General features: G+C 43.6%; 2 protein-coding genes across 4 annotated transcripts in view; both read left to right on the top strand.

The window, feature by feature from the left end:
• Positions 1-15,422, top strand: part of LOC140714474 (fatty acid-binding protein, intestinal-like) — a 559,271-nt gene that overhangs the window by 483,263 nt on the left and 60,586 nt on the right. The window lies entirely within an intron of this gene.
• The window catches only part of pik3ap1 (phosphoinositide-3-kinase adaptor protein 1), a 147,112-nt gene that overhangs the window by 113,569 nt on the left and 18,121 nt on the right, over positions 1-15,422 (top strand). For all 3 annotated transcript variants that reach the window (XM_073025105.1, XM_073025107.1, XM_073025104.1), the window contains 2 exons: positions 940-1,151; positions 5,212-5,284. In XM_073025105.1, the coding sequence (XP_072881206.1) occupies positions 940-1,151; positions 5,212-5,284 (285 nt within the window). The remainder of the gene's footprint in view (positions 1-939; positions 1,152-5,211; positions 5,285-15,422) is intronic.

Raw genomic sequence — 15,422 nt, 5'->3', positions numbered from 1 at the left:
GAAGCGTCTCCTTGACAGGGGTTCCCAGCCTTTCTTATGCCATTGGCCAATGCCATTAAGCAAGGGGTCCACGGACTCCAGGTTGGGAACCCTCGGTTTAGAACTTTGAGCAAATTGGAAGGAAGATCAAGTAAAAGGAAAACGGGAATAATAAATTATTAGATTGAAGGAAGGAGGAGGAGAAAACCTGGAGGAGGAGGGGTGGGAAAGGGCATCTGGAGGAAGATGGGAGGGATGGAGCATTTAGAGGAGAAGGGAGTGAGGGGGTGTCCGGAGGAGGAGAGAGTGGAGGGGTGTCTAGAGGAAGAACGGGGTCCTTAATCTTGTATTGTATCACAGGGACAGTCGGGAGCAACCTAAATATAGGGAAAATGGGGAACTGGGTAGGGCCAGACTTTGGGCCGGGACAGACCGACAACATCTTGGGGGAAATCAGTCGAGAAACCAGTCCTCCCCTCTCTCAGTCGCTGTTTTAATGAGCCTTCTGCTGGTTCTCACAGGCTCTATGACATTCTTACCTGTGGGGCTGAAGTGCCCCTGAGCTCTGTGTACATCGTGTGCCTGCCTTGTATTAAAGAAGACCCCTGAAGATACTGACAGGAGCTTCATTGACAGCCAAGCCCAATAATGGCAGGCCGGTGGAAATGTTCCATTTTAATTGCTGGCCTGCTCTTTGGCTGCTGGATGAAGGGAGTTAAAGGATGTAGAGATAACAACTGTTGCATGCCTCGTGTCTGTAACAGACCATCCAACTCGTCAATGCAACGAGAAACTGCCGAGGCAGCAGGTAGAGCAGGAATATAGCAGTGATCAGCACCGTCGCTAGTAAAACATGTGGTTATAGACACCAATAAGGGTGAAATAAATCCAGGTTGGAGGGGGGAGTAGATAATGCAGAAGTCATGTCAATTATCCAAGAGTTTCAATGTTTTCTTTCAGCACTTCCACCGCGCTCAAAGCAGCCACTGTCGAGGGCACCCTCCAGCGACTACGACCCGTTTGCAGGCATGAAGACTCCTGGGCAGCGGCAGCTCATCACCCTGCAGGAGCAGGTGAAGCTGGGAATGATCAATGTAGACGAAGCCCTCCTGCAATTTAAAGAATGGCAACTCAACCAGAAACGCAGATCAGACTCCTTTCGCTTCCAGCAGGTACTCCAAAATCCCGGCCAAGTTGTCAGAGGGCACGGTTTCAACCTGAAACGTTGACAGTTCCTTTCCTCCCACAGACCCACTGATTCATCAAACAGATTGTTTGTGGCCAATATGAGGAGAACGTTCCTGCAAATATTCTGTTTGTGTTAGGATCCCGAGTGATGGGTTCAATGGTTCTTTTGCTTCCATTTATGATCATAAAGTAATTGCGTAAGTTCACAAACAGAAGTTGGCCCTGTGGCTCTCAAGTGTCACCTTCATTAACTGAAATAAGATCAGGGTTGATGGTAATGCAGGGATGTGCAGGATTAGTGTAATTGGCTGGTGTGCGCTCAATGGGCCTGTTAATGTGCCATATCTCCCCGTGACTAAACCATTCCCAATCCCAACCCAATCGCTTGATTCCCATAATCTCTAATAAGGCACTGAATGCATTCTGTGACTGAACAACTTCTTGCATCTGGTTAATGCATATCAACAGTGCTCTGGAGAAGGAAAGTCTGCTCAGCTCTGCCCAAAGTGCCCAAACCTCTGTCCTCTTTCTTTTCTCATTAGTTCTAGACTCTCCATCTTAGGAGACTCTAAAAAGTTAATCCCTTTCAGAATGTTTTTGGGAGTATGAATGATGCTAGGATATACAGCACACCATGAATGGTGTGGTCCTAAGGAGAACCGAGGAGCAGAGGGACAGCTCTGAAGGTCCCTCAAAGTGATAACACAGGCACAAAACATGGTTAAGAAGACTTGTGGGATGCTAGGATTGAATACAAGAGCAAGGAGGTTGTGCTGCAAATTTATAAAACCTCAGCTGGAGTAATGTTTTGCAGTTCTAGTCCCACACTGTAGGAAGGATGTGTTAGCACTGGAGAAAATGCTCCTTGGATGGAACGTTTCAGTTCTGAGGTTTTCCTTGCAGCAGGGCGGCTTTATAGGGGATTTTACTGAAGTATATCAAGCTAGGAGACATAGTTTTATGAAGACAGAGCTTTGTGGCCAAGTTTGCAGATGATAGGCAGAGGGGCAGGTAATGTTGAGGAAGCAGGAATCTGCAGAAGGACTTGGACAGATTAGGAGAATGGGCAGCGGAGTGTCAGATGGAATACAGAGTAGAAAAGTGTATGGTCATGCACTTCGGCAGAAGGAATAAAGGCATAGGCTATTTTCTATTTATAAAACAAATTCAGAAATTGTAAGTGCAGTGGGACTTGGGATTCCTCATATAGGATTCCCAAAAGGTCAACTTGCAGGTTGAGTCAGTGGTAAGGAAGGCAAATGTAATGTTAAGAAGGCTAGATTATAAAAGCAAGAATGTAATGCTGAAGCTTTATAAGGCAATGGTCAGACCACCCTTGGAGTATCATGAGCAATTTTGGACCCCTTATCTAAGAAAGAGCAGGCTGGCATTGCAGAGGGTCTGGTGGAGGTTCATGAGAACGATTCCGAGGATGAATGAGGAGCGTTTGATGTCTCTGGGCCTGTACTCACTGGAGTTTAGAAGAATAACGGGGGATATCATTCATTCCTATCTAATATAGGAAGGCCTAAATAGAGTGGACATTGGGAGAATGTTTCCTCTAGTGGGGGAATCTGGGACCAGAGGGCACAGCCACAGAATAGAGGGACATCCATTTAGAACAGAGAGGAGAAGGAATTTCTTTAGCCAGATGGTGGTGAATCTGTGAAATTCATTGTCACTGATGGCTGTGAGGGCCAAGTCATTAGGTATATTTAAAATGGAGGTTGATAGGTTCTTGATTAATAAGGGTGCCAAAGGTTACGGGAAGAAAGCCGGAGAGTGGGGTTGAGAGGGATAATAATTCAGCTATGATGGCATGGTGGAGCAGAATTGATGGGACAAATGGCTTGATTCTGCTCCTGTGTCTCATGGTCTTATAGTTTTAGGATAAGAGGTATGTGATTTTGAGATTCCATGAGGATCTTTTACACCCGGAGACCGGTGAGTACCTAGAATACAAGCAGAGTCGCTGATAACATTTGAGAAATGGCTAGATGAGAGTTTGAATCATCCAGGCAGAAAAGGCTCTGGGCCAAGTGCTGGCAGATAGCATTAATACCCTTGGATGACCATGGTTGGTATAGATGTCACAATCTCCCTCAGAAGGTCTATTCATCGTTCAGTCAGGAAAGCTGCTCTGTGTCTTGTTGGAAGATGAGAAGCTATTCACTGGAGTTTCACTGGAACAGTGCAGGAGGTCATGTTAGAGGGGGAGAGGACTGCAGAGTTAGTGGCAGATTGTTGAAGCCACAGCACAGTAGTTAGTCACCGCTGTAGAGACCCTGGTTCAATCCTGACCTTGGGTGTAGTCTTTGTGGAGTTTGCACCTTCTCCCAGTGCTGGTGTCCACCATGTGCTCCCATTCCCTTCATATTCCACCTGGGAGGTTAATTACCCGTTAGTACAGCTAGGTGTCAAAAGGGCTAAAGTGAGTGAGTGAGTGAGTGCGTGTGTGCGTGCGCGCGCGTGTGTGTGTGTGTGCGTGTGTGCGTGTGCGTGTGCGTGTGTGCGTGTGCGCGTGTGTGTGTGCGTGTGTGTGCGCGTGTGCGCGTGTGTGTGCGTGTGTGTGTGCGTGCGTGCGCGTGTGTGTGCGCGTGTGTGTGTGCGTGTGTGTGTGCGTGTGTGTGTGCGTGCGTGCGTGCGTGTGTGTGCCTGTGTGTGTGTGTGTGTGCGTGTGTGTGCGCGTGTGTGTGCATGTGTGTGTGCGTGCGTGCGCGTGTGTGTGCGTGTGTGTGTGTGCGTGCGTGCGTGTGTGTGCATGCGTGTGTGTGTGTGTGTGTGTGTGTGTGTGTGTGCATGCCTGTGTGCGCGCACGCCCACGCCTGTGCCAGCAACGGGTGACTGGCCCTTTGTATCAAAATTAGTTGCGTAGGCTTGAAGCCATGTTTGAGGGCTGCATGGCAGGATTCCACAATGCAGTTCCTCGCCCTGTCAATGATTCCCCCACCCCCCGTGTTCAGGAGGCCACATTGTGAGCAGTAAGTGCTATAAACTAAATGAAGTATAATCCTCATTATACCTGGAGTTTGGGTAACCTGCTGTTGCCCAGGGAAGTGCCATCAGAAAGACAGGGAGTATTGGTGATGGTTGAGGGGTAGACCATATTGTACTGGAGGGAGACGTGGATTGGGGAGACTGGCGGGTTTGAAGGGGAAGCTGATGAGAAACCGAAGCTGAGGAGCTGAGGAGCGGAGGGAGTGAGTCAGAAGTGGAAAGGGCTTGGTTCCAGTCCTTTTACAGGAAACCCTGATCTGAGGAAACCTGATATGAAAGGTGATGTCAGAACAAATGGCCTTACAGTAAGCAAGGAAGGAAGAAGCTTGGTGTTGTACTGCCTGCTGACCCATCCCCTGAAGTGGAAAGTGCCGAGGTAAAAAATTGATGTGAAAATACTTGTGTGGTGGAAATTGTCTTGGGTTAGAGGAAGGCATGGCATGGATGTGATTCTCAAAATAGTGGAGAAGAAGATAAAAGAGAGGACATGAGCAGGACTGAAACAAGGAAGGCACCACTTCACGCACGCAGGTTCAGACTACAGCAATTTTTTTATCTGGAGGAAGTGAGCGGAGTTAAAGGGGAAGTTGTTCATTGTGGGAATGGATTCAGCCAGACGGAGGAGGGTGGTGGTGACGAGACCGGGTGGAACTCTAATCATGGAACAAGAGGAGGGTGCCTAGGCTCACACTGACAAAACTCCCTGCTTTTATAGCATAGCATTTGTCCTGAAATGTCTCCTACCTTTCTCTACACTTCTCCTATTTTCACTGCCCTTGCTCACTTTATCAACAAATTTGAGTTTCTTTTCCTCATGCTTTCCAGCTGTGCAAACCGTCCTTGACCCAGTGTTAACCCTCCACATTTGCTGTCAGATTGGAGTGTACATGACATGTTAATTTGTCCTCTGACTGCACAAAGCCAATTGGATTGTCCTAAAGTCTTCTGTGGTCCATAAACGTCCTTCACCTAGTTTATTCTGGCAGGTTACACAGGGCAGCAGCGGTGCCTCACAGTGAGATCTAACCACGTCTTTGTATCCGTCAGGAAAACCTGAAGAAGCTGCGGGACAGCATCACACGCAGACAGAATATCAAAGGGCGGCATGGAAAAAGTCGAGGTGAGCTCCATTCACACTTCTCTATCACAGGTGAACACACAGTCATGACCGCTTCTCTCTTCAACCCATGCAGGGTGAATGTATGTCATGAGCAGTATATCTCCCCCAGACAAGGAAACCCATTCAACCACCAGAAGCACAGGACAATAGTTGAAATGTCTTTCCATGGTAGAGTGAAGGAGTTCACTGTTGTCACTGCCTTGGATCACATCTTGAGAAAGTGATCAAGGCTGTAGAGAAAGTGCAGGGAGCAAGGAAGGACGAAGCTTGGCTTTTACCAAAGGAGGGGCTGTAGCTGTGAAAGAAGGCTTGACTTTGAACATGTTAGTTCTAATAAATTATTTTACAATCAGGAAGAACAAAGTTTATACACATTTACTTACCAGCTCTCTGATAAGTTCTACCTATAAGCTGAAGATAATGGTCAGACAGGTGGGAGGTGAGGAGAAATGCTGCAATATTGGTTGTTCAAGTAGGAAATGCAGTGGACTGCAAGGCAGAAACCTCATTTCCAGCGTAATGGGTAAATAGTTGAAAGATTAATCTCTAGGACAAAAACATGGAGTTAAAATTAGGAGGACAGAAAATTGGCACAGTTTAGAAAGTATCAAACAGTGAAATTGCAAAGTTGACTAACTTTTAACTCTGTTTTATTCGAGTAGAACTGCAAGTTGATTAGTCAAAATTTAATACATTAAGAGAAAAAAAGTTTGAAGGGTTCAATACTTTTGGAGCTACATAGAGTTGTTGAAAATTTACAACACAGATGCTAAGATGGGAAGCAGCTTCTTCCCCCAGGCTGAAACACAGCTGAACTTCCTGCCACCACGCAGGTCTCCTCACGTATGATGTAACAGTAACGTTATACTGTTTACTTTTTAACTTGTTGATAAATGTACCTTATTATTAATTTAAGAATTAAGAAGGTAAAGATGGAATATGAAAGTAAGTTAGCCAATAATGTTTAAGAGGATACCAAAAATTTCTTCAGATACATAAAGTGTAAAAGAGAGCGAGAGTGGGTATCGGACCAGTGGAAAAGGATGCTGGAGAGGTGGTAGTAGTAGGAGACAAGAAAATGGCAGACAAACTGAATAAGAATTTTGCATCAGTCATCACTGTGGAAGACACTAGCAGTATGGTAGAAGCTCTAGGTTTCAGGGGTTCATGACGTTGCCATAACTAGAGAGAAGGTTCTTGGGAAACTGAAAGGTCGGAAGGTAAATAAGTCACTTGGACCAGATGGTGTATACCCCAGGGTTCTGAAAGAGGTGGCTGAAGAGATTGTGGAGGAATTAGTAATGATTTTTCAAGAATCACTAGATTCTGGAATAGGCCTGGAAGACTGGAAACTTGAAAATATCACTCCACTCTTCAAGAAGGGAGCGAGGCAGAAGAAAGGAAACTATAAGCCATTAGGTGGTTGAAAAATGTTGGAGTCAATTATTAAGCATGAGGTCTCAGAGTACTTAGAGGCACTTGATAAAATACTGTAGGCTGCCATCAGCATGGTTTCCTCAAGGGAAAATCGTGCCCAATGAACCTTTTGGAATTCTTTGAAGAAATAACAAGCAGGATAGACGAAGGAGAATTGGTTGATGTTGTGTACCTGGATTTTTAGAAGGCTTTTGACAAGGAGTCATTCATGAGGCTACTTAATAAGCTATGAGACCATAGTATTACAGGAAATATTCTAGCACAGACAATGTAGTGGCTAATTGGCAGGAGGCAAAGAGTGGGAATAAAGAGAGCCCTTTCGGTTGGCTGCCCATGACTAGTGGTGTTCTACAGGGGTCTGTGTTGGGACCAATTCTTTTTACATTATATGTCAATGATTTTGATGATGGAATTGATGGCTTTATTGCAAAGTTTGCAGATGCTATGAAGATAGGTGGAGGGGAGGGGTGTTTTGAGGAAGTAAACGGGCTACAGAAGGACTTAGACAGACTAGGGAAATGCGCATAGAAATGACAGATGGAATACAGTGTTGTGAAGTGTATGGTCTTGAACTTTGGTAGAAAAAGTGAAAGGATTGACTATTTTCTAAATGGACAGAAAATACAAAACACTGGGATGTGAGGGGACTCGTGAGTCCTTGTGCAGCATTCCCTAAATGTTAATTTGCAGGTTGAGTCTGTGGTGAGGAAGACAGGTGCAATGTTAGCATTCATTTCAAGAGGCCTAGAATATAAAAGCAAGAATTAATGTTGAGACATTATAAAGCATGTGTGAGGCCTCACTTGCAGTATTATGAGCAGTTCTGTGCCCCTTAGTTTCAAAATGATGTGCTGAAAGTGGAGAGGGTTCAAAGGAGGTTCACGAAAATGATTCTAGGATTGAATGGCTTGTCATATGAAGAGCATTTGATGGCTCTGGGCCTGTATTCACTAGAATTCAGAAGAATGAAGGATAACCTCATTGAAGTGTATCGAATGGTGAAAGGCCTTGATAGAGTGTATATGGAGAGGATGTTTCCTGTGGAGGGAGAGTGGACACAGCCTCAGAATAGAGAGACATGCATTTAAAGAGGGGGTGAGGAGCGATTTCTGTAGCCAGATAGTGGTGTATCTGTGGAATTCTTTGCCACAGGCATCTGTGAAGGCCAAGTCTTTATGTATATTTAGGCAGAGATTGATAGATTCTTGATTGGTAAGGGCATGAAGGGATATGGGGTGAAGGCAGGAGATTGGGACCGAGAGGAAGGTTGGATCAGCCATGAGGAAAAGGTGAAGCCGATTCAACAGGCCAAATGACCTAATTCTGCTCTTATATCTTATAGTCTTATGGTCTTAATTTATTTGTGGTAATATTACTTCATGCATTATGTACGTGAGTTATATGTACTATGTTGTGTACCTTGGTTTGGAGGAACTGTATACATGTGTACGGTTGAATGACAATAAACTTGAGCTTCAACTTGAACTTGAAATCATTCAACCCACCATGTTCGTGTTGGTCACTACTTTAAGGTACTGTTTAAATGTGGCAATGGTCTCTGCTTTCCTCAGTCTTGGGCAGTGAGTTCCAGTCTATCACCCCCAACCCTCTTGGTAAAAACAATTCATCATCTCTCCTCTAATCCTTCTGCCAATCACTCTAAATGTAGTGTTGAACTCTTCTACTAAGGGGAACATCTTTTTAGTTTACTCTATCACACCCCCCATGTTATTTTACACGCCACAATAAATTGCTTCTTGATGTCTCATTCTAAATAAAATATCCCCGGCCTGTGTAATCTTTCCTCATAGCTACAACTTTCCACCCTGAAACAGCTGTGCACATCTCTGCTGAGATGACCGGCTTGCAGTCACATGTTTCCTGTAACATGATAACCAGAATTGTGTCCAGAGCTCAAGCTGTGACCCAGGTGTGAAAATAACAAAATCCTGCAGATGCTGAAAATCCAACAGAGAAGCAAATATTGCAAGAAACACTCAGCAGTTATGCTGCACCTATGGAAAGTCATGGAGCACCACAGAACAAGAACAGGCCCATCGGCTCATATAGCCCATGACAATGTAGTATTCTCCCTTCTCCATCAACCTGCACCTGGACCATAGCCCTCCATAGCCCTCTCATCCATGTACCTATTCAAATTTCTCTTCAGTGTTGAAATCCAATCCATATCCACTGCTTCCACTGACAGCTTGCTTCACACTCTCACCACCTTCTGAGTGAAGAAGTTCCGCCTCATGCTCCCCTTAAACATTTCAACCTTCAACCTTAACCCATGACTTTTGATTTTGGTCTCACCCAACTTCAGTGGAAAAAGCTCGCTTGCATTTAGCCTGTCTAATTTACACTCATAATTTTATATACCTTTATCAAACCTCCCTTCATTCTCCTACGCTCAGGGGAATTAAGTTCTACGTTGTCCTATGGGGTGTAAAGGTTAATGTTCTGGGTACCAGACTCTTTGACAGATCTGGGAAAGAGTTTTCAGCAGTGAAGAAAGTGGGGGAGGGATGGATAGAACAAAGGAAATGGTTGTGTTAGGATGAGATCAGATGACGTATGGAGGCCATTGTTGGTGAAATGTGTTACTGTCAGCAGGGCTGTGGGTGTAACCAATAGGCTGAACTACACTAAGAACAACAGATAGAGGAAAAAACGGAGACATAAAGGTGACAGGAAGAAATGGCCAGTTCTGATACAGACCGATAACGATGTACTAACAAGGGCTGTGCCCAATTCTGGCAATTAACTTTGGCATTTATTGTACATCTCTGCACTGACTCAAGCTAATGTGTACCTTTATAACCACCTTGTTGGCTGTGCTGCTACCTGAGATGTGTGGTCAGAAATCCTTCTGTCTGCTGACACTACAGCATATTTCCCACCCCCTCCCACCATTTGCTGTGTATTTCCCTGACTTGTTGCCTTACAAAACACTTTTCAGAATTAAGTTCCATTTTTCCTATTCGCAACTGACTGGATCCATTGATCTCTTCCTGATTCCTGAAGCTTTTTCTCCTCACTTTCCTTTGCATGGCTGAGTTTTTTCTCCCAGATACAGATTTATTTTCCTCAGGTAGAAATATCAATTCTTAAGATAAATTACAAATGGCAAAGACCAAGAACTCAGGTCCATGGATCTGTTACAACAATATCTGCCTACCATTATCCTGTGCTTCATTCCGCTCATCAAATTTTGATCCCATTTATTCATTTCCTTTGCATCTCATTGACTTAACCTCAGTAAGCATAAACTACCAGACTCCTGTAAAAGTCCATCAGTGTCATTAATGTCCTTCAGGGAAGAAATTCCAGACCCACCACTTTGTTTAGGTGCTTTCTGCTTCAGAGGCAGATAAGGTTGGACAATAAGTTGCCAGTAACATCCACGGTCTGTATCTCACCATTCCCCTTCCCCTCATCATACTGACCATCCTGCCTCTCCGCTCAGTCCTGATGCAGAGTTTTGACCTAAAACACTGATAATTACTTTCTTGCCTCAAATGCAAGTTGACCTCTTGAGTTCCTCTAGCTGCTTGTTTGTTGTGTGAACCTCATCCTTTCCCTCCTTGTGGTTTTTGTGTCATTTGTTAATTGTGAATAAAAAACACTTCACTAAGTCCAGTAGTTGTCATTCTGTAGGTAACATAACCAATTTTAATAGTTGCTCAAAGTTAGTTAGTTAGTGAATCTCATTTCCTTCATATTGTGAATTATTATTTGGGATTTTGAACACCAATATTTTTAAGTGAAAAGCTCAAACTGGTGATACTTAAAATTTGAAATAAAAGCAAAAAATATTGGCAATACTCTGCACATCAGGCAGCATCCATGGAGAGGGAAGCAGAGGTAAGGTTCCAGGCAAAATGCTTTGCTTTCTACAGTTGCTGCTGAGTGTATCTAGCATTGTCGTTTTTACAGGGTATGTGTCTAAACAGGAGGCCAAAGTTGTCTAGGTGACAGTTAGCAATGTCTAAGGAAGGGTGGTGGATGCTAGCTGATCAGAACCGATCTGTCCAGAAGTGCAAGAAGGGACCCGGAAGGAGAAACAGAAGAACACAGACACTGTAGGACACGACTGTGTCTGGGTAAAAATATTGATGGAAAAACACAACAGTTCGGATAGTTTCTGTGGAATGTGGAAAACTGAGTTAACGTTCTAGATGACCTTGATTTAGAACTGGCCAGGAAAGATAGGTTGTATTGAATTGTTGAATTCAGTCCTGGGTCCTGAAGGCTGTGTCAAGCTTCAATGAAAGGTGAGGGTCTGCTTTCAAGTTTACACTGGGCTTCCGTGGAGAGCGTAGGAGGCAGGCGGTAGAGTGGGCAGGGGATGCAACACGCAACACAGGAGCAGGAGTAGGCCCTGGTCTTACATCCACATCCTGCCATTTGATAACATCATTACAGATCTATGCTGCCCTCAGCTCTTTTTATGCCATTCCTCCATATCCTTCTATTCCTTGGAGAATTTGAGTGACGGGCAACTTTTAATTCCTTGCCTTTCCTTTTTTTTTTATCTTCACAGTTCTTTGTGTCCTCTCTAATTCTAATTGTGTACAGTACCTGACGGATAGGGAAGTTTTAGAGGGATCTGATCCAAATGCAGGCAAATAGGATTAGCCCACGAAGGCACCTAAGTCAGCTGCTGAACCTAACTTCAGTTTCATGGAGATTACTGGAGAGAATTCTGAAAGACAAGATCCACTGTCATTTGGATGATCAAGGCATGATCAGGAATAGTCTCTGCTGTTATGTGTGGGAGTCACATTTGGGGAATCCTTTGTAGTTTTTTTGAGAAGGTAACTAAGGGAATAGATGAAGGTAAGGCAGTGGATGTTGTCTATGTGGAATGTAATGTCCACATGGACATAAACCTTTCAACAAGGTCCTATGTGGCAAGCTGATCCGGAAGATTGGGATGCACGCGATTCAATGGGATCTAACAAGGTGTGACCAGAATTGGTTCATTTACAGGAAGGAGAAGATGATGGTTGAAGGTTGATTTTCCTTCTGGAAGTCTGTGGCTAGTGGGGTGCCCCAGTGATCAATGCTGGGACTTCTGCTATTAATTGTGTATGCTTGGGATATGATTGTACATAGCACAATTAACAAGTTGTTGATTATATATTAAATTAGGTGGTCTTGTTGATAGTGAAGCGGACTGCAATGAATTGCAAAGAGATCTTGATCAGTAAGAGAGGTGGGCTGAATGAGGAGTGACATAACAGTTTATAAAATCATGAGAGGTACTGTATCTAGCTGATTATTGACTTCTGGAGGCAATGGGCCAGTCCTCATCGGGGATCAGAGGTGGAGAGGGTCAGCAGCCTCCAAGTTCCTCAATATTATCATTTCAAGGATTGTCCTGGGTCCAGCATGCAAGTGCCATTACTTGGAAAGAACGACAGCACCTCTACTTAGAAGCTTGCAAAGATTCGGCATATCATCTAACATTTAGACAAACTTCGACAGATGAGTGGTGGAGGGTATATTGCCTGGTTACATCATGGCCTGGTATGGAAACACAACTACATTTGAATGGAAGAGCCTCCAAAAAGTAGTGGATATGGCCCAGTCCAACGTAGGAAAGCCCTCCGCACCATTGAGCATATCTACGGGGAGTGTTGTCGCAAGAAAGCAACATCCATCATTAAGGATTCCCACCATCCAAGCCATGATTTCTTCTTGCTGCTGTCATCAAGGAAAAAGGTACAGGAGCCTTAAATCCACACTAACAGGTTCAGGCACAGTTATTCCCCCTCAACCATCAGGCTCTTGAATCAGAGGGAACAACTTCACTCAGCCCATCACAGAACTGTTCCCACAACCCATATATACTAACTTGTAAGGACTCTTCTTCTCATGTTCTCGATATTTATTGTTTGTTTGTTTATTTATTTATTTATTTATTATTCTTTCTTTCTTTCTTTCTTTCTTTCTTTTCTTTTTGTATTTGCACAGTTTGTTGTCTTTTGGACATTGGTTGGAGGTGGTCTTTCATTGATTCTGTTGTTTTTCTTGTATTGGCTGTGAATGCCCACAAGAAAGAGAATCTCAGGTTTATATGTGGTGATATATATGTACAATGATAATAAATTTACTTTGAACTCTGAGAAGCTGGATGGTAATCGTCTTTTCTCCATGGTTGAGGAGTTCAAAACTAAGGGGCACAGGTACAGGGTAAAAGGGGAAAGATTTCAAAAGAAGCCTGAAAGGTAACTTATTTACACAGAGGGTAGAGAGTACTGGAAAGAGCTGCCAAAGGAACTAGTCGAAGCAGGTACAATTGCAACAGTTTAGGAGGTATTCAGATCAGTTACAGGGAAGGAAAGAGCTTAGAGGGTTATGAGTGAATATGGCAACTGGGATAAGAATGTGTGGTTATCATAAGTCGAAGGGCTGTGTCCGTGCTGTATTACTGTTTTTCTACTTTAAGTCATTCTATTTACCATCCTCTCTCTGGTTACTCCTCATTCTCAATTGTTTGATTATTACACTATTACCCTGTTAGTTTAAGTTGTCTTCTTGCTTCAACATTAACAATTGCACATCAGCTACATTTTAAAATCTATACCAATGAGACATCCTGTACGGTGGACCAACAAAAATCTAAAACATAGAACCTTTTCCTCTTTTAACAAGACTTTTAAAAAATTTTAGTGCAGTGTGAAGCATAATTTTTTTTAATAGTTCTGCTATTGCTTCTCAGACACTTTGGGTTATTGAAGCTAGCTTTCTTTTCTCCACCCTAGATGCAGCAGAGATGGGAAAAGCTGCTTGCATTTTCCAATGTGAATCTTGCAAACAAATCTTGCGTACACCAGGAAAGCTTATTAGGGTTGGAAGGCGTTCATTGTAGATAGAGCTAAGGAGGGTAAAAAGTCCCTGTTGGGAGTTGTATACAGACCCTCAAACAGTAGTAAAGATGAGATGTACAAATTACAACAGGAGATAGAAAATGCATGCCAAAAGAGCAATGTTACAATAGTCATGGGGCACTTCAATATTTAAATTGGGAAAATCAGGTTGGTGCAGGACTCCAGGAGCAGGAATTTCTAGAGTGCCTATGAGATGGCTTTTCAGAGCTTCTCATGGTTGAGCCCACTAGGGGATCAGCTATTCTGGATTGGATGTTGTGCAATGAACCAGAATTGATTGGAGAGCTTAAGGTAAAAGAATCCTTAGGGGATAGTAATCATAATTTGAATGAATTCACCCTGAATTTTGAGAAGGAGAAGCTGAAGAGGAGTTTGCCAGAATTGATTGGAAAGGAACACTGGCAGGGATGATGACAGACACCAATGGCTGGAACATCTGGAAGCAATTTGGAAGGCACGGGATATATACATCTCAAAGAGGAAGCAGTATTCTAAAGGAAATATGACACAACTGTGGCTAAGAGGAGAAGTCAAAGAAGTAAAAGCCAAAGAGAGGGCATGTAATAGAGCCAAAATTAGTGGGAAGTTAGAGGATTGGGAAAATTTAATAACCAACAGAAGGCAACTAAAAAGTCATTAAGGTAAAGATGGAATATAATAGTAAGCTATCCAATAATATTAAAAAGGATACAAAAATTTCTTCAGATACATAAAGTGTAACAGAGAGGTGATAGTGGATATCAGACTACTGGAAAACGATGCTGGAGAGGTAGTAATGGGGGACAAGGAAATGGAGGATGAACTGAATAAGTATTTTATAGACAATAGACAGTAGGTGCAGGAGTAGGCCATTCGGCCCTTCTAGCCAGCACCGCCATTCACTGTGATCATGGCTGATCATACACAATGAGTACCCCGTTCCTGCCCTCTCCCCATATCCCTTGACCCCGCTATCTATAAGAGCTCGCTCTAACTCTCTCTTGAATGCATCCAGAGACTTGGCCTCCACTGCCTTCTGGGGCAGAGCATTCCACATATCCACCACTCTCTGGGTGAAAAAGTTTTCCTGCATCTCTGTTCTAAATGGCCTACCCCTTATTCTTAAACTGTGGCCTCTAGTTCTGGATCACCCATCAGCGGGAACATGCTTCCTGCCTCCAGTGTGTACAATCCCTTAATAATCTTATATGTTTCAATCAGATCCCCTCTCATCCTAAATTCCAGTGTATACAAGCCCAGTCGCTCCAATCTTTCAACATATGACAGTCCCGCCATTCCGGGAATTAACCTTGTGAATTTACGCTGCACTCCCTCAATAGCAAGAATGTCCTTCCTCAAATTTGGAGACCAAAACTGCACACAATACTCCAGGTGGGGTCTCACCAGGGCCCTGTACAGCTGTAGAAAGACCTCTTTACTCTATACTCAATTCCTCTTGTTATAAAAGCCAGCATGCCATTAGCTTTCTTCACTGCCTGCTGTACCTGCATGCTTGCTTTCATTGACTGATGTACAAGAACACCTAGATCTCGTTGTACTTCCCCTTTTCCTAACTTGACTCCATTTAGATAGTAATCTGCCTTCCTGTTCTTGCCACCAAAATGGATAACCTCACATTTATCCACATTAAACTGCATCTGCCATACATTTGCCCACTCACCCAACCTGTCAAAGTCACCCTGCATTCTCATGTCATCCTCCTGACATTTCACACTGCCACCCAGCTTTGTGTCATCAGCAAATTTGTTAATGTTACTTTTAATCCCTTCATCTAAATTATTAATGTATATTGTAAACAGCTG

The sequence above is a fragment of the Hemitrygon akajei genome, chromosome 21 (assembly GCF_048418815.1).
Source record: "Hemitrygon akajei chromosome 21, sHemAka1.3, whole genome shotgun sequence".
NCBI lineage: Eukaryota > Metazoa > Chordata > Chondrichthyes > Myliobatiformes > Dasyatidae > Hemitrygon > Hemitrygon akajei.
This window is presented reverse-complemented; position numbering and strand designations above follow the sequence as displayed.